The sequence below is a fragment of the Fonsecaea monophora genome, assembly GCF_001642475.1.
Source record: "Fonsecaea monophora strain CBS 269.37 chromosome Unknown Scaff14, whole genome shotgun sequence".
Lineage (NCBI taxonomy): Eukaryota > Fungi > Ascomycota > Eurotiomycetes > Chaetothyriales > Herpotrichiellaceae > Fonsecaea > Fonsecaea monophora.
Window position 1 is genome coordinate 222,870 of NW_019173945.1, and position 17,937 is coordinate 240,806.

The following is a 17,937-nucleotide window of genomic DNA, read 5'->3' on the forward strand; positions in this document are numbered from 1 at the left end:
TTCTAAGACTACCCTGTCGATTTCAGCTTTCGATGCCTTGCTAGTACCATTACCCGACTGGCAAACAAGAGTTGCGTCCCTCCCGAATCAGATGGGCCACAGGGCATGCAAATGAGCAAGCTCCCCCGCTAAAGCAGGCCCCGGTATATCGAGATGAGGATCAGGCAGGAGGGAAACCTCTCTGTACATTAGCTTGTATACTATCGTTCTCTAGAGAACAGCAGCTGGGACCGTCTGACTCTTGTTCGAACGGGTATTATTGTTGATGCAGACGACATCTTCTCAATTCATGGATCTCAAATGTTGTTGACAGTCTCTATTCATGTGTTGTTGCTTCGCCTTGTTTTGACCTTGCACGCAAGTGGTGCACCACACCAGCACGTACCGGCCCTGGCCAACTGTTTGCGCCCTATTTGTTCCTGTTTCCTACCTTTCGATTACCTCCGCCTGGGGATATCATTATCTCTGTCCCTCGAAATCTTCTCCCATTCGTCAAATTCTTGCTGTACGAGTTCCAATTCTTTCTGTAGATGTCGTAGCTGAATTTCGTAGGCTTCCAGTGTCTGCGTAGTTGGGAGAAGTCAGTAATTGCGTTGTTTCTGCTCCAGGGCTCAGTTACTCACCTTCTTAGCAGCTTTGGTAGTTTCCTCGTCCAGTGTTGTGTCTTCCCCGTTGGTGGCACCCGCAGGTGCGAGCTTCTCCATTTCGACCTTGAGCCGCTTCGCGCGTTCACGAATCCCCAACATCCTCGCCCAGACTTCTTGCTCTCGTGCATTGAGAGAGGGGTCAAAGACCTCGCGTTGTAACTTCTCCAATTTCGCTTTCAATTCCTCTTCAGCGTTATCCATCACATAGCCTCGATTGCGCAAGATTTGGACTTTGACTGCCAGTACTAGCGTCCGCTGGGCTGCCGAGGCTTGTCGTCTCTTACAGTCTTCCAACCGTGTAGCCACATTCTGGCGATGTTTGTCCAATTGTACGTCGAGTGATGTATTGATTTCCTGGAGCATCATGTTGCATCTCTGGACGGCCTCCATTTGTATCTGAGCTTTGCGGCCTAGTTGGAAAAATCCTTGCACCAAAAGAGGTACCCAGTCAGGTCCCGGTCTTCGGGAAACTGCTTCTTCCCACTTGTCTTCATCTTCTCCCGGCCCCGGGCGGTATTTCAATGCATCTGTCTCACTCTCCACATGCTGGTATAGGTACGTCCGCAGGGGTGAGGATAAACTGGTGGGGTCCCACTTGTTCTTGACGATGTTCATCTGTACTGGTATTGATCTGTAGACATTGAGGCCACGTCCTTCCTCCCATAGTGACTGGGTTCCCGGTTGTCCTTGTTGCGATTGTCCGAACCTCAGCGTCTGGTCTAGAGGTCGCTGTGGCTGCTGCTGAGGTTGCTGTTGTGACTGACCAAACCCAAACGCGCTTTGTTGTTGCGGCTGAGTCGCAGTGCCAAATAGGCCACCCGGTTGCTGCTGAGATTGTGTCGCGCCAAATAGACCACCCGGTTGCTGCTGAGATTGTGTCGCTCCAAACAGGCCTCCAGACTGCTGCTGGGGCTGCGATCCAAGCCCAAACAGACCTCCACCCTGTTGTGTCTGCGTAGATGTGCTAAACAAACCACCTCCTTGTTGAGGCTGCGATTTGGGACCGCCCAAGCTGAATGTCGGTAAACTGCTCTGTTGCTGTGACTGCTGTGTTTGTTGCGTCTGCGGCTGACCGAAGAGAGACGTCGAGTTGGCCGGTTGGCTGGAGGAAGGATTATTGAAGGAGAAGAAGCCAGTTTTCGCAGGCTGCGCCTGGTTCGTAGTTGAGGCCCCGAAGAGACTCATCGTACACGCCGTTCGTCGTTTGTGCAAAATTCAAGCCCAGCCCGGCGCAATTACGAAGGACGTTGGCCCTATCCACGGCACTACTCAGTTCTTGAACCGGGAGTAGATACCTGTCGTGAATGAAGAAAAAGACGTGACGATCTCGCTGGCATTGCTCAATCCGGGGAAGGTGTCGCTAACGCGCGAGTCTTGGAGACGCGAAAAATCGCAACGGAAGAATATTTCTCCATCATCACACAATGCAAAGGGCTTGGCGTCCAATATTATGGTCTTTTGGCTCTGGGTGCATCACAACACGACACTGTGATTCGAGTAGCTATCGAATAAGAATCCGATATACCCCAGAAACAAGTGCTTGGTCGCATACGCCTGGAGTTCCTGGTATGCGACACCATTCTATTACCTCACAGAGTGCCCAACCTGGGGGAATTGGTGTGTTCATTGGACCAGAGATTAGCATCTCTTTTAGAAAACGCATTACGAAGCCGTGGCCTTGTCCACGAGAGATGACCTCCTTCCGATTCCTCCATCAGAAAACCGCTTACGCGACGCCATCACAACCGCCTCGTATCCAGCGTAGTTATGCTATAGCATCGCAACAAGATATCTCCAACCCGTGGCAGATGCACACGGTAGACAGGACCTTTGCTGCAACTATTCCCCCTCTTACTGTGCAGCGGAACTTGTGCTGGGGTGAACAGTCACCTAGAAATCATTACCATATACATGCCTATTCTCAGCCTGACCCGAGCGAAACGGACGATCTTTGCGAGGTGGCCAATGGTTGTCTGTATGGCTTGGACACCTGAGGCCGACGATCCCCGAAGGCAGAGGCGATTTCGCGTAGACTGAAGGATGCAGTCTGATTTCGTGGACACATAGAATCGCACCTGCAGCCCGTTGCAGCCGGGTCGAGCCACATTGGGCGCCATTCACTTGAGTGCAGCGGCCGTGGTGAAACAGTGAGCAGAATCCACTCAAGGGAACCCGCCAGACGACCAGGCTCTTAAGTACCAACACACTGGCGGGGATTTCGACCGAGGATATTCCAGGCTGTTGTTTACACCCATCATAATATTTTCCACATCCAGACAATGACAGCCTACAGCAACCAAAGCCATGGGAAAAGCTCCACAGGGTAAGGGCGAAGCTCCATAAAATGGATTTCAGATCTGCCAATGAACAGAGCGGAATTTGAATGCGGCTCGGGCTTGAAGAGGGTTGATGTGTTCATTCTGCATGCAGGGTCCCGCCAGGAACAGGGGACAAGAGCTTCAGAGTGTCCGATTTCGGATGGGCGACTTTAGTGCCGCCGAGCGAGCGGCACTTGGGTGGCCGCATCAGCATGGGTGTTCCCACTTCTGATTGGTTTCTAGGCTATTGAAAGTTCATGATCTCTTCGAGAGCCGATGGATGGTGGAATGAGTAAAGTAAATCAGCCGAAATCTAACTGGTCCTTCCGCGGCGACTCGTTGCTCGCGAGGGGCGCTGTGGTACCAGGGCGAAAATACCCAGCAATTCATACATGGCACTGGCTCGCTTCGACTGGAGCTGTGTGATGCAACCTGATCAGCCATCTCCCCCGTGCATGTTACCAGCTGGCGAACGCCCCCCAGCGTGGGGTGCGTCTTCCCAGCAACAGGACGGAAGCACCGCTTTCATGCAAAAAACCTCTTGGACATGAAGGATCTCTCGTGACAGCGCTTTTTCAATATCGCATTGTGAATGGCGACAGAATATGTGGCTAGTTTTTTAGGGCAAACACATCCTGCTCGCTGCTGGCCTTGTAAGTCAGCAGGAGCCCATAACTTCTTTCAGTAGCTTCTTCTATTCTCGCAAGAAAGCAGGGCGTGAGAATTTTCTTTTTCCGTTGTTTGCAGTAGTCATGGCCCGGGCAATGCCGGAAGAGGATTTTTGACTGTCAGGTGTGCTCGGTGTATGTAGTACAATGCGCGCCCGGGTTCTGTCTGAGAGGCTCGCGGTAAAGGCCGTTGGGTCGAAGCAGCGCACTTCACGCCCGTCATCTCTGGTTGGCCTGGAATGTAAGCGAGGAGCAGAAGCATATTGGGGAAATCTGATGCGTCTAGACTTTTTTGCAGGTGGAGTGCAGCTAGGGCTATGACACACAGGAACTGGATGGACAAGCTTACCTAGGTATGAGAATGAGTGGCACCAGTGGCACCAGTCAGTGCCCTGGAGATGGACTGAGGAGGAGGGCGCCGGTCACGGCCAAAAATTTTCTACAGCTTGAGATTCCAAGATGTAATGTAGTGGAAAAGCGATGATGGTGATTGGTTGGCGCGGTTCTTATCAGCACATGCATCGTGATGGAGAGGTTGGGAGGATAACGCCATGCCACCTATCGGATGCCTCCAAACAAGCTGCCCATGATGCAGAACTGCGTAGCTGCCTTCCGAGCGCCCCCCACTAACAATCTTGGGGCTGCCCCCCACCTTGGAAACTGGTGCTCCCAGCTTATTCTGGGACTGCTTGCTTCACACTTTGTTGCTGTAACGATCGGGTTCGAGGTGAAGTTTTTTTACCTGCCAGAACAGTCCGTGCTTTGTAAACCACGAATCCTCGACCTAGTGCATCTAGCGAAGGTGGTCCTCCATTTGCCGACATCACATGCTGGATCAGCCTGTCGCAACCACTCTCCGCGTCGTCTATACTGCCAGTGGCCAATTCTCCTTGCGCACTGACACTAACTGACGAGGGTAGAAAGTTCTGCACTGTCGAAATTCCAACCCCACACCTTTGGTCGCTGGACTGACATTGCCTGACCCAAAATTCTTCTTTTCTTCCTCTCGTCCACACCCTCTACCCGTTCATCCTTCTGTCTTCTTTGCTTTCAGCTCGACACTGCCTCGACCTGACAGTCCTCCTCCGAACACACTTGCGGGTGCTGGAGCTCACCATACAGAGAGACAGCCTCCTTGCTGCCGGACATCAGACCATCCACTGCCCTGGTGCAGCGTTTCCTCTATTCCAACAAAAACAACACCAACGACCAACCTGACAGCAGTTGCTGCCCGTCTCTCCTCTATACTCTCCTTCAGAAAACGCCGTCGCTAGTCGACCATAGGATGGGCTCAGTAGCCGAGGAACGAAGACAGCAAGAGATCGATATATCAGAGGTCCAGGAAGAGTACACTCCGTACCAGCCCGACAAGGGCTATGGCTGGGGTGAGGCTTTGCCAGAGAAGCAAGGTCTGTACGACCCTGGCCTCGAGAAAGATGCCTGCGGTGTAGGCTTTGCCGCGTAAGATTCACTCTAGGAGGAAACGCCTTTACAAACCTTGGGTTGCTGACACATATTCTAGCAATATCAAGGGCAAGGCGAGCCACAAGATCATCAGCGATGGTAGGTTTCGCTCCCATAAGTATTCTCTGGGCCATGAGACTGATTTTCATCAGCGCGGAACCTCCTATGTAACATGACCCATCGGGGTGCCGTTGGTTCAGATGCACGAGATGGCGACGGTGCGGGTGTCATGACATCCATTCCTCATAAATTCTTCGTCAAGAACTTTGCTCGCGAAGTCGGAGTAGAGCTACCTCCCCTGGGCCAATATGCAGCGGGAAACCTCTTTTTCAAACCCGACACTGAGATGCTGAAACATGCTACCCTCAGCTTCGAAGAGGCCGCACAGTCACTAGGTCTGCGCACACTGGGTTGGCGAGAGGTTCCCCGGGACTCCACCCTGCTTGGTCCTGCGGCGTTGTCGCGCGAGCCCATCATCCTGCAACCGTTCGTCGTCCTGACCTCCGCTTACGGCACTGGCAACAAACCTGAAATCACCGACCCTGAACAATTCGATGACGTCGAGTTCGAGCGGCGACTCTATATCCTAAGAAAGACTGTCTCGCACGATCCGCGGTGGAAACCATGGTTCTATGTTTGCTCTCTAAGCAACAGAAACATCGTCTACAAGGGGCAGCTGGCTCCGGTCCAAGTTTATCAATACTTCCATGACCTTGTTTCGGTGGACTATGAAGGCCACTTCGCTCTGGTACACTCCCGTTTCTCCACCAACACATTTCCCTCGTGGGATCGATCACAGCCGCTTCGATGGCTCGCTCACAATGGAGAGATCAACACGCTCAGAGGGAACAAGAACTGGATGAGAGCGCGAGAGGGTGTCTTGAAGTCTGACCTATTCGGCGAAGAGCTCGAGAAGCTCTTCCCTATTGTCGAGGATGGAGGCTCTGATTCCGCTGCATTTGACAATGTCCTGGAGCTTTTGGTGATGAACAGAGTGCTTTCTTTGCCCGAAGCGGTCATGATGATGGTTCCCGAGGCGTGGCAGGGTAATCCCGCCATCGATCCCGCGAAAGCCGCCTTCTACGAATATGCTGCCTGTTTGATGGAGCCGTGGGATGGTCCCGCTCTATTTACCTTCTCGGACGGCAGGTACTGTGGCGCTAACTTGGATCGAAATGGTCTTAGACCGTGCCGCTACTACGTGACGGACGATGATAGGATCATCTGCGCCTCGGAAGTTGGTACAATTGCCATCGAACCGGAACGAGTGATCATCAAGGGTCGCCTGCAGCCGGGAAAGATGCTGTTGGTCGACACCCAGGCAGGTCGTATCATCGACGATGCCGAACTCAAGGCCACTGTTGCAAACAGACAACCTTTCCAACAATGGCTGAACAAGAACTTGATGAAGATGCCTCAGGTATATGAGGCGATCAGCAAGGAGGTCGATTTGAACTACAAGCTCACAGAATCCACCATCCAAGAAGATCCTCGACTTCGAGCCTTTGGCTACTCGTTCGAGCAGGTCAGTTTGCTGCTTGGACCTATGGCCGCTGACTCCAAGGAAGCCCTCGGTTCAATGGGCAACGATGCACCGCTCGCATGCCTTGCACAGCAACCCCGGCTCCTCTATGAGTACTTCAGACAACTTTTCGCCCAGGTGACCAATCCTCCGATAGATCCCATTCGAGAAGCAATCGTCATGTCTCTCGAGTGTTACGTGGGCCCTCAAGGCAATCTCCTGGAGATGGATGAATCTCAGTGTGGCCGGCTCTTGCTCCCTTCTCCAATCCTCGAGACTGAGACATTCAACGCCATCAAGAACATTTATCGATACAACCCGGAGTGGACTGTGAGAACAATTGACATCACGTTCGATAAGTGGTCAGGCGTTGATGGCTACATGAAGGCCCTGGACGATATCTGCGATGAAGCTACCAAGGCAATTGACGAGGCGACAAGGTCATTATTCTGTCTGACCGAGCAACATCCGAAGATAGAGTGCCCGTGTCCTCGCTTCTCGCCACTGGAATGGTGCACCATCACTTGGTTCGAAACAAGTGGAGATCTCGCGCGGCTCTCATCATCGAAACAGCAGAAGCACGAGAGGTGCACCATATGTGCGTACTCGTCGGCTATGGTGCTGATGGTATCAACCCATACCTTGCTATGGAATGCATCCTCAAGATGAACCAGCAGGGGCTGATCAAGAAGAAATTGACCGATCAACAAATCATTGCCAACTATAAAGCATCTTGTGATGGTGGCATTCTAAAAGTCATGAGTAAGATGGGTATCTCGACCCTGCAATCTTACAAGGGTGCACAAATTTTCGAAGCTCTTGGGATTGATGACACTGTTGTTGATAGATGTTTTACTGGCACCGCCACTCGTGTGCGCGGCATGACATTTGAGCTCATCGCGCAAGATGCCTTCGCATTACACGAGAGAGGATATCCATCTCGACACGTCAGAGAAATCCCTGGTTTGCCAGAATCCGGGGAATATCATTGGCGAGACGGTGGCCAGCCTCACATCAATGACCCGGTCAGTATTGCAAACATTCAGGACGCCGTCAGAACCAAGAACGACAAGTCGTACGAGGCCTATTCTCTTTCAGAATACGAGCAGATCAAGAGCTGCACTCTCCGTGGAATGCTTGATTTTGACTTCGAGCAGCGTGCTCCTGTGCCGATTGATCAGGTTGAGCCGTGGACAGAGATTGTGCGACGTTTCGTTACCGGTGCTATGTCCTATGGTTCCATCTCGATGGAGGCGCATTCCACACTGGCCGTGGCTATGAACCGACTTGGTGGCAAATCCAATACCGGCGAAGGCGGCGAGGATCCAGAACGAAGTTTGCAGATGGCGAACGGCGATTCCATGCGCTCTGCCATTAAACAGATCGCATCCGGTCGATTTGGCGTCACGTCAAACTACCTAGCCGACGCTGATGAGCTTCAGATCAAGATGGCTCAAGGCGCCAAACCCGGCGAGGGAGGTGAGTTACCTGGTCACAAAGTCTCTGAGCCGATTGCCCGCACTCGACATTCTACTCCCGGTGTCGGTCTCATCTCTCCACCTCCCCACCACGATATCTACTCTATCGAGGATCTGAAGCAGTTGATTTACGATCTCAAGTGCTCCAATCCGCGGTCCAGGGTGTCTGTCAAGTTGGTGTCCGAGGTCGGTGTCGGTATTGTCGCAGCAGGTGTCGCAAAAGCCAAGGCTGACCACATTCTGATCTCTGGTCACGATGGTGGCACTGGCGCTTCAAGGTGGACTGGTATCAAGTATGCCGGCCTTCCGTGGGAACTTGGTCTAGCTGAAACCCACCAAACTCTGGTGCTCAATGATCTACGAGGTCGAGTCATTGTCCAAACCGATGGCCAGCTCCGCACTGGTCGCGATGTTGCAATTGCCTGTCTGCTTGGGGCCGAAGAATGGGGCTTCGCTACAACACCACTGATTTCCATGGGCTGTATTATGATGCGCAAGTGCCAGTATGAACATCCACCCCCTCGATTCTACTACGTGCTAACAGATTTGCAGTTTGAACACCTGTCCGGTTGGTATCGCTACTCAAGACCCTCTCCTTCGAAAGAAGTTTGAGGGTACTCCTGAGCATGTCATCAACTTCTTTTATTACGTCGCGAACGAACTCCGTGCGATCATGGCCCAGCTTGGATTGAGGACGGTCAATGAAATGGTCGGACATGCAGAGCTTTTGAGAGTGCGCGAAGATCTACGAACGGAGAAAACTCAGAATATCGATCTGTCCCTCATTCTCACGCCGGCACATTCTATCCGGCCTGGCGTCGCGACCTACAACGTCCGAAAGCAAGACCACAAACTCCACACTCGCTTGGACAACAAGCTGATTTCCGAATCCGAGCTTGCTCTGGAGAAGGGGCTCCCCTGCCGAATAGAGACTGACATTGTCAACACCGATCGTGCACTAGGTGCCACATTGTCATACCAAATCAGCAAGCGCTATGGTGAAGCCGGTCTCCCTCAGGACACTATTCACGTCAACATCCGAGGCTCTGCCGGTCAATCGTTCGGAGCTTATCTCGCGCCAGGTGTTACTCTCGAATTGGAAGGCGACGCCAATGACTACGTTGGCAAGGGTCTTTCGGGTGGCCGTTTGATCATCTACCCCCCTCGTAGTGCTGTTTTCAAGGCCGAGGAGAATATTTTGATTGGCAACGTCTGTCTCTATGGTGCCACAAGTGGTACGTGCTATTTCAGGGGTGTGGCTGCCGAGCGCTTCGCCGTGCGAAACTCGGGTGCCAATGCCGTTGTCGAAGGTGTGGGCGATCACGGTTGTGAGTACATGACCGGCGGTCGTGTTGTCATTCTGGGCAGCACTGGACGTAACTTCGCCGCTGGAATGTCTGGTGGGATTGCGTATGTTCTCGACATGAACCAAGACTTCCACTCCAAGATCAACATGGAAATGGTGGAAGTGTCGGGTGTCGAAACCCCCGAGGAGATCGCGTTCCTTCGGGGTATGATCGAGGACCATCATCACTACACTGGCTCCGAGTTGGCTGCACGTATCCTACTTGAATTCAATCGAGCGCTCCCGCGCTTCGTCAAAATTCTACCCACGGATTACAAGAGGGTGTTGGCGGAGCAGGCTAAGAAGGCCGAAGAAGCAAAGAAAGCAGAGTACCCTTTGCCGATACTACCAGGCAACCCTGTCCGCAACCTTCATCAAGAACAGCGTGATGCTGCTGCCGAGAAAGAGGCCAAGCAGAAGAAAGCAAACATGCTCGACATCGAGGAAGGCATTAATGGTGATGCAGATCAAGCCAAGCACAAAGCTGCTTTGGTTCTTGACAAGACTCGAGGTTTCATGAAGTATTCTCGCCGGAGCGAGAAATACCGCAACCCGAAGACTCGGGTCAAGGACTGGGCCGAGCTCTCTTCAAGGTTGAACGAAGACGAACTGAAGTATCAATCTGCTCGATGCATGGACTGTGGTGTCCCATTCTGTCAATCAGACACTGGATGTCCAATTTCCAACATCATCCCCAAATGGAACGAGTTGGTATTTTCCGGCGCATGGAAAGATGCCCTCAATCGTCTCCTCATGACCAACAACTTCCCCGAGTTCACCGGTCGGGTTTGCCCTGCTCCGTGTGAAGGAGCTTGTGTCCTGGGGATCAACGAAGATCCGGTTGGTATCAAGAGCATTGAATGCGCCATCATCGACAAAGGATTCGAGATGGGCTGGATGGTACCAAACCCGCCCCAAGAACGGACCGGCAAAAAAGTCGCTGTCATTGGATCGGGTCCAGCAGGTCTCGCTGCAGCTGATCAACTCAATCGTGTTGGGCATAGTGTCACAGTCTACGAAAAGTCCGATCGCGCTGGCGGCTTACTGATGTATGGCATCCCTAACATGAAACTCGACAAACGAATTGTGCAACGACGAGTTGATTTCATGGCCGCTGAGGGTGTTAAATTTGAGACTGGGGTAATGGTTGGTCCTGGGGAGAAGGTCAGTCTTGAGTCTCTGCGCCAGGACAACGACGCGGTGATTATCTCTACCGGTGCCCAAGTTCCTCGTGACCTCAAGATCAAGAATCGAGAAGCTGAAGGTATCCATTTTGCGATGGAATTCTTGCATGCAAACACAAAGTCGTTACTTGATTCTCAGCTGGGTGATGGTCATTACATCTCTGCGAAAGACAAACATGTTATTGTCATCGGTGGCGGAGATACCGGCAATGATTGCATCGGCACGTCCCTTCGACATGGAGCCAAGTCAATTACCAACTTTGAGCTCTTGCCTCAACCTCCTCCGGAACGCGCTCGCGACAACCCGTGGCCCCAGTGGCCGCGAATTTACCGCGTGGACTACGGTCACACAGAAGTCAAGCAACACTACGGACAAGATCCTCGTGAATACTGTGTGATGACGAAGGATTTCGTGGTCGAGGATGGACGTGTCGTGGGCATCAATACGACTCGTGTAGACTGGACAAAGACCGCCACTGGTGGCTGGGACATGAAACCCAGGGAGGGAAGTGAGCAGTACTTCCCAGCGGATCTCGTGCTTCTTTCTATGGGTTTCCTTGGCCCTGACGACCGTCTCTTTGAAAGCCAAGTGGAGCTTGATCCGCGCAAGAACATCAAGACGCCAAAGAACATGTACAACACCAACCTTCCGGGTGTGTTTGCTGCCGGTGACTGCCGACGTGGCCAATCTCTCATTGTGTGGGGTATCAATGAAGGTCGTCAATGTGCTCGACAGGTCGACAGCTTCCTCATGGGCACCGGATCCATCCTTCCCGTTACAGGTGGAATCATCCAACGAGCTGCGCATGACGCTGTCCCCACCCCTGAAGAGTCCAAGGCTCATAAGCATGGCGATATGGCGCATGCTGCCGAAAATTTCAAACGTGGTCCCGAAATAAAAGTCGCTGCATGATTTCTCTAACGGTCGAATCGATGTTAGTGATTGTTTATGAAAGCAGGATGCAGCAGTGAGCATCTAAAATGACATGGGATGGCTTTCTCTATTGTCTTTCACGATTTGGCATGGTAAGCGCGATCGGCCAGTATGCGAGATACCCTGATGAGCGCTTTTCAGATCATGAGATGCGAGATGAAATGACCAATGGAATCTGCAATGGGTCATGCCTTTTGGTTATTACGACCTCTGATGAGTGAGGGTTTTTTGATGCTCCCAGGGTGCAGATATGTATCAGTCGTACTCGAGCCATTTTGGGTTTTTGGGGGGAAACGTGTTTTGGAACAACAAATGGAGAGGTCGAGTGTGATGCACCTTGGAAGATATCAGAAAGAAAAGAGGTGCTGCAGACTGCCAATGGGAATGTATCAATACCAAAGGCCTGTAGATAGCACAACAAAATATATATTTGAAAATCCACCCTTTTTGGGATCATATTTCTGACACATTGACCGCTAGAAAGAGAGAAATATTCCAACATGGTCGGTCTCTCATGGTCGAATTAGCATGACCTAAACAGTCGAGGTTGCACTAGGGATGTTAAAATGACGTTTGCCATGTATGATTGGCCGTAGTTGAGTTATAGTATCATAAGCTTATATCGGCGCTTGCCCTAGATTCTTCGTCATTGAAAACACACCTTAATTGACCAACTGTCTTTATTCCACATCATGTGCTGTGAGGAATCTGTTTAGTTCACAGCATTACAGGAATTGGTTCTTCGTTCGCCTACATACGAGTCTGCAGCTAGGCCGCCGGTCATCAATTATACGTATGGTCCTGAGAAACAAGTGTCTGCGTCGCGACGCGTTTTGATCTACACACCAAGCAACACATTTCACGTCATAACACACAAAAGTCGAGACGAGAGTCGCGGCGAAGGGAGTCATCAAGTGGAAAGAGCCCCATATTCTCGAAAAAAGGCCGATGTCGAACAACCTAGTCGACAACTTTACAACCACTTCAGTCGCCAAAACCCTGAATCCGACTTGACACAATAATTTCACCACAGTTCACCACAATCAATATTGATCACAATGTTCTTTACATCCTCACTCCCCCTACTTCCCCCTCCGCCAGCATCTCTTCTTCCGCCTCTCACTACTACGTTCTCGGGATCCGAGACATCGAATACATCTCATCAACACCAACATCCTCACCAGCATCCATCGTCGTCCCGCCGCCCCAAATCTCACCATGCAAACATCAACAACCGGAACAATACACTTGTCGCGCTATCTGCTGATGAACGAACTATCTCCCAACGGAAAATGGCCATCGCCATGTACGGTTATAGCTGGCTCAAGCCGGCTGGATGTGCCAAGACGATGCTCGGGAGACGGGAGGAAGAGGTCGAAAGGGAGGAAGTCGAAAGGCAATTGAGAGAGGTCGAACTCCAAGAGCGGCAAGCTCAGGAAACGGAGGAGCAGGAAAGACTGGCGAGGCTGAACGAGGCGGGAGAGGGTGAAGTGGATGAAGGGGAGAGGGACTTAGACGAAGATATCCCCGACGCTGATGAGGCGGACTTGGATGGAGAGGAAGATGAAGAAAGTGAGGAGGATGTTGACCATGGAATTGATGAAGGCGAAGATGACGAGGCTTTACAAGTCGATCTCGATGATGAGATTCCCGATGCGGATGACCAGGACGACGACGACGACGACGACGACGTTGAACCCATGTCGCCTGATCCTGTTGGGGCGGACGGAAACTGGGTCTACGATACCCGTCGAGAGCCGGACACTGACGACGAAGAACAGTTACCCCACCCACCTGCAACCAGTCGCCATCCTCCTGGTCGTCTTGCGATGGGAAGGGATGGTATGCACGCAACAGTCGCAGGTGTGCGTCTCCCACTTTCAGGAAGTGATTATGGCTATGATGAACGGGATGCTGAGGACTTGACGGACTCTATGCTCGATCAGGATGAGGTATTTGATGACCACGCTATTGAAAGTAGCAACGCCGCCATCGCCGAGCATGACCTAGACGAAGATGTTCCTGAAGCAGAAGATGACCAGATGTGGGAACATACGGACACAGAACTCGAGGAGAGTGAGATGGACATATCCGTCCTTCCTGGTCAAAGTGAAGGCCCTGGGACCACTGCAATGGCCCAAACTCAGAATCTACGCCCTCCTCCCAGTTCTGACCGCATCTCGATGCCGCGCAGCTCTGGCCCATGGATCACAGGACCTTCCCCTTCGCCCCAGACACATGGACAGATAATCACTCGGCGTGGAGTGCATGCCAGGCCTACTCCCGATGCTGCCATACGCGCCGCCAGGATCGTGTCTGGGAACCGTCAACGCCATTACCATCATGGACTCCCGAATACGCGGCATCAACTCAACCACACACCAGCGATTCTGGATAGCCCGCTTGACGTTAATGAGGAAGAAGTCGACACCGACTTGGAACTGGATACACCGGATCCGTTTGCTGCCCCTAGAAATTTGAGGGGAGGGGCTGCCGGCGGAACGACGGGACAAGAGATTACACCCGGGGACGGCGCTGCCCGACCGGAAATAGATGATAACAATAATCGAAGCCCAAGTCGCGCCGCCGCGGCACGTAACTGGCTTGACGGTGCAGCAGCAGCAGTTGTTGGTGGGAGCGGAAGTGCCCGGAGAACATTATTTCAGCGTGCGACGAGGAGAAGAAACAATATCGACACTGGCACGACGGCAGCTGCTCCTGGCACCGCACAGACTCTCCCCGGCGGTACCTCAAGTGGCGGGCTGTTCACCCCATCTCCCCATACTCAAGTCGCCGGCTCTGGCCGAGCGCAGGACCGACCAGGGGGAGCAGCACTGGATTGGGACACGCCTGTGAATGCGAACTCAAATGCGAGTGGGGGTGAAGGATTGTCAGGTCAAGGACAAGACCAGCGAGGAAGGGGAAGACGCACTGGACGGTTTCTGGGGTCACGGAGACGGGCAGAATGAATCCCCAAGAAGGGCTGTCCTGGCATGGCGTCTTGTTGTTCAAGAGTACTATGAGTCAAATATGGCCGACATGTCAGGATATTGATTTGACTGTCTTTCTCGCGAGAGGCTCTCTGGTCCCCACACTGTCTGTGGTTTATAGGCCTGAAGAAGAGCTTGCTGAAAGGAGAGAAGACCCTATCCGCTTCTATCTCCATCTCCATCTCCACCAACGGATACCTTTGAGGACAAACAGATAGATCCCTTCCAAGGGTTCTCACTCTCTCCAACTCAACTCGTATTACATTACATTAATTACAGAATTGCAGAGTCACAGCAATTCACCGGGCGATTGCCGGACCACAAAGCACTTTGCAGAACGCGAACGCACTTGGCTAGCTCTCCTAGCAATATCACATCACATGACATCACGAGCAGGAGCACGAACACGTCGAGGATTCATCTATCCATCCATTCAATCTCGTTCAAAAAGGTCCAAGAAAACAGTCATATTCACACACTCTCCTTTTTCCTCTCTTGTGGTGCCTGCCCCTACCTGCCGTTATTTGCCCTGCTGCGCTGCGTGGAATCCCTTGTGTTTACAAAAAAAGAAAACAAAATAGACATTCATTTGCTCCATCCAGGAAAACGCCTTGCTCGCTCTGGGACACTTGGTCATGTAATGAAACCGAAACCAGTTTTGGTACTCTTTTGGGGGGTAAGGGGTGGAAGGACGAGGTTTTCGGACAAGAGTGAGAAATGTGAGGGGTGTGTTATGTGCTGCTTTGAGGTTCGGAGAGGCTGTGGGTTGTGTGGGGATGGCAGCCACAGAAGTCGACTCTGGTTGAAGGTGGTGTGGATTTGAGAGATTGAATGAGAGAGGGAGTGAGAGGGAGCCAGGTGGTGTTGTTCTCGAAAGGAATCGTGTCGCATGGTGCCTTGTAGCTGTATTGTCCATGGTATGATTCTGGGCAGACTCAAGCATCTTCTGGTTCGAGGTGAATCAGCACTGCTGCAGAAGCCCTTCCATCGACTCAATCGCCCACGTCCAGGTCCGATCCAATCAAGGTACTTCTGTACAATGTCTCAGCGCAACATGAACCCTCGCTTGATTGCAAGGTCTTCTTTTAGCTTCTCTCCCATGCCCTCAGTCGCGAGCTTCCCACTCAGAATAGCCACACGTAGGCAAACAGAGCCCACACGGCGATGAAAAACAACACCCACACTCTCCAACCCACCCCGGTCCGCTCTGCCATGCGCAGCATCCTCCTCATCGTACCCCGTAACCTGACGCCCGTATTCTCAAAGGTATCATTAATCGACTGCGCAAGTTGGGACGAGTCGCGGATTTCGTCGCCGATGGCGACTGTGAGGGACTTTAGCTGCGACACCTTTTGGCTCAGGAGTGTGGTCTGGGTGATTTCATTCTGAGACTCGAGTTCTTCCAGAACCGAGGCGGAATATTGTCCCTTGGAGTTGGGCGTCGCGGGTCGGAACCCCGAAGACGGCCTCTGCGGCGTGCTGTGGCCATTTGTGGAGGAGTACGGTGTCAGGTACGGTGAAGAGGAATTCGCTGGTTGTGAGGTCGGATAGGCATAGCTGCTGGGCCTCTGCCCGGAGGATGAGGAGGATGGGCGCGAGCCGGGGTAGTCTTGAAAGAGGGCCGACGAGGCTGGGGCGGCGCGCCGATTTAACGACGAGTAGCGGTTCCTGTGCGCGTAAAATATGTTAGTTTTTTACCTTGAATTCAAATCGTCTTGTGACAAATCTGGGAACGGGGCGAAAAAAACGTACGTTGACATGCTGGACGGGTTCTGTCGCAGGGAAATGTTCGTAAAAGGACCAGGCGGATCGGCAGTGGGCACTGTACTCTTTGTTCTTCAGGCCATCTTTTTGTTCAGTATCCGGAGGTCGTGCCACAGGTAGAAATTCACACCACTCTGTCTACAATTTTGACAGAAGTGTCCAGTTTGCCTAAGACGTTAAAGTGATCTTGTGTCTGGCGCTGGTGAAAGAACAAATGTTCTGGGCTTGAGGATGACGCGGGTGGCGGAAACACCCGGCCGGATTCATTGCATGAGTTGATTAAAAAGTCTACCGTACAGTACATACTATGTGCTCGGCCTCGTCGACTTTTGTCCCTTCTGTCCGCAACATCCTTCATGCCATTCACCTTGCTCATGGAACACTCAGATTCCTGAAAGCGAATCCACTGTCTCCCAGCGGGTCATCCTTTTCCACGGAGAAGGTGCTGAATCCAGTGTAGTAAGCTTGGCCCTCGACCTTGACTCTCACTTCCATGTCTTCAGAAGTTGCCGATGGTTCATCGGGTTGACCGACCATATTTCGCTCCAAAACCGTCCCGATAAACGGCGGACCGATCCCGAGCTTGGAAACCAAAGAATGATATGCCCACGACTCGTTTGCTTTGCGAGTCCCGTCACGATACGCCAGTGCTGCACGAGCGGCCACTCCACTTCCAGTTGGGGAGCGGTCGATTTCTTCGGCAGCAAAATAGCATACGCCCAGCTCAGATCCGGACACGGATTCGTTCTGTGCCTCCATGTGGTCAGTGACAATCACTCCATACAGAAAGGACATCTCCGGCTCAGCTCTATGCTCATAGTAGCGTGAGAGAGATGCGTTGTCCAGTATTGCTGATTTAAGACCCCGCGAAGCACGATTCAATGCTTCAAGGTCGACTGCTCTAAGGCCATTAGCAAATCCTAGCTCCACAGCCGCAACAATACAATAAAACGCTCCACCGTACGCAAAGCTCGCGCGTACTTCGGTCCTGTCTTCTTGGAGCTCGGACCACCGTAGATGTGCGGGTACAGGAATTGTGATATTGATACCCTTTGCAAAGGAAGGGACGGAAACGAAGGAGACAGGGCGTTGAGGGTCAGATGCCGATCCATCTTCATTCGTCGGCACAGTCACCTCAACGAGCCCACATGGGGCATGGAGGTTTATGACTGCATAACGGGTGTGAGGATCGTACTTTATCTCATTTCTTCTCGGGAATATAGCGAGGTCGTGTGTGTCGACGAGAAACCGTCCCAGCGCAATGGTCGCGTGACCACACATTGTAGAGTAGCCGTCGTTAGTCATGAAGAGAACACCCATGTCGGCCTTGCCGCTCGTGGTGAGCTCCGTTTGTGGGCGAAGTATTGCACCGTACATGTCATAGTGCCCGCGAGGCTCCAGCAAGACTCGCTGCCGGAGGGAGTCATATTTGGTCTTTGCTTCCGCACGCTGTTCCAGCAGCGTCCCATGGAGATTAGGATATCCGTCAATGACGATTCGTGTAGGTTCGCCACAAGTATGCATCTCAATACAAGAGATTGGTCTGTTTACCGGCTGCAAGAGTAGTTGCTTGATGTCCATGGTTAATGGTGAACCGGGGTTCCAATTTGAGTGATGGAGCTG

The 17,937-nt window shown here is 52.2% G+C and overlaps 5 protein-coding genes across 5 annotated transcripts; 2 read left to right on the top strand and 3 right to left on the bottom strand.

The window, feature by feature from the left end:
- Positions 1 to 437: 437 nt before the first annotated feature.
- Positions 438 to 1,832, bottom strand: AYO21_03025 (hypothetical protein; the record flags this gene model as incomplete). Its single annotated transcript, XM_022653000.1, has 2 exons — positions 438 to 563; positions 624 to 1,832. The coding sequence occupies 2 exons, from the start codon at positions 1,830 to 1,832 to the stop codon at positions 438 to 440; spliced, it is 1,335 nt and encodes a 444-aa protein (XP_022514694.1).
- A 3,086-nt stretch (positions 1,833 to 4,918) lies between these two features.
- Positions 4,919 to 11,539, top strand: AYO21_03026 (hypothetical protein; the record flags this gene model as incomplete). The annotated part of the gene is made up of 5 exons (XM_022653001.1): positions 4,919 to 5,094; positions 5,156 to 5,196; positions 5,250 to 7,059; positions 7,098 to 8,600; positions 8,650 to 11,539. The coding sequence occupies 5 exons, from the start codon at positions 4,919 to 4,921 to the stop codon at positions 11,537 to 11,539; spliced, it is 6,420 nt and encodes a 2,139-aa protein (XP_022514695.1).
- A 1,313-nt stretch (positions 11,540 to 12,852) lies between these two features.
- On the top strand, positions 12,853 to 14,529 carry AYO21_03027 (hypothetical protein; the record flags this gene model as incomplete). Its single annotated transcript, XM_022653002.1, has 1 exon — positions 12,853 to 14,529. One exon carries the CDS (start codon positions 12,853 to 12,855, stop codon positions 14,527 to 14,529), a length of 1,677 nt encoding a protein of 558 aa, XP_022514696.1.
- Positions 14,530 to 15,674: 1,145 nt separating this feature from the next.
- Positions 15,675 to 16,310, bottom strand: AYO21_03028 (hypothetical protein; the record flags this gene model as incomplete). The annotated part of the gene is made up of 2 exons (XM_022653003.1): positions 15,675 to 16,218; positions 16,303 to 16,310. The coding sequence occupies 2 exons, from the start codon at positions 16,308 to 16,310 to the stop codon at positions 15,675 to 15,677; spliced, it is 552 nt and encodes a 183-aa protein (XP_022514697.1).
- Positions 16,311 to 16,686: 376 nt separating this feature from the next.
- On the bottom strand, positions 16,687 to 17,895 carry AYO21_03029 (hypothetical protein; the record flags this gene model as incomplete). The annotated part of the gene is made up of 1 exon (XM_022653004.1): positions 16,687 to 17,895. One exon carries the CDS (start codon positions 17,893 to 17,895, stop codon positions 16,687 to 16,689), a length of 1,209 nt encoding a protein of 402 aa, XP_022514698.1.
- Positions 17,896 to 17,937: the final 42 nt, after the last annotated feature.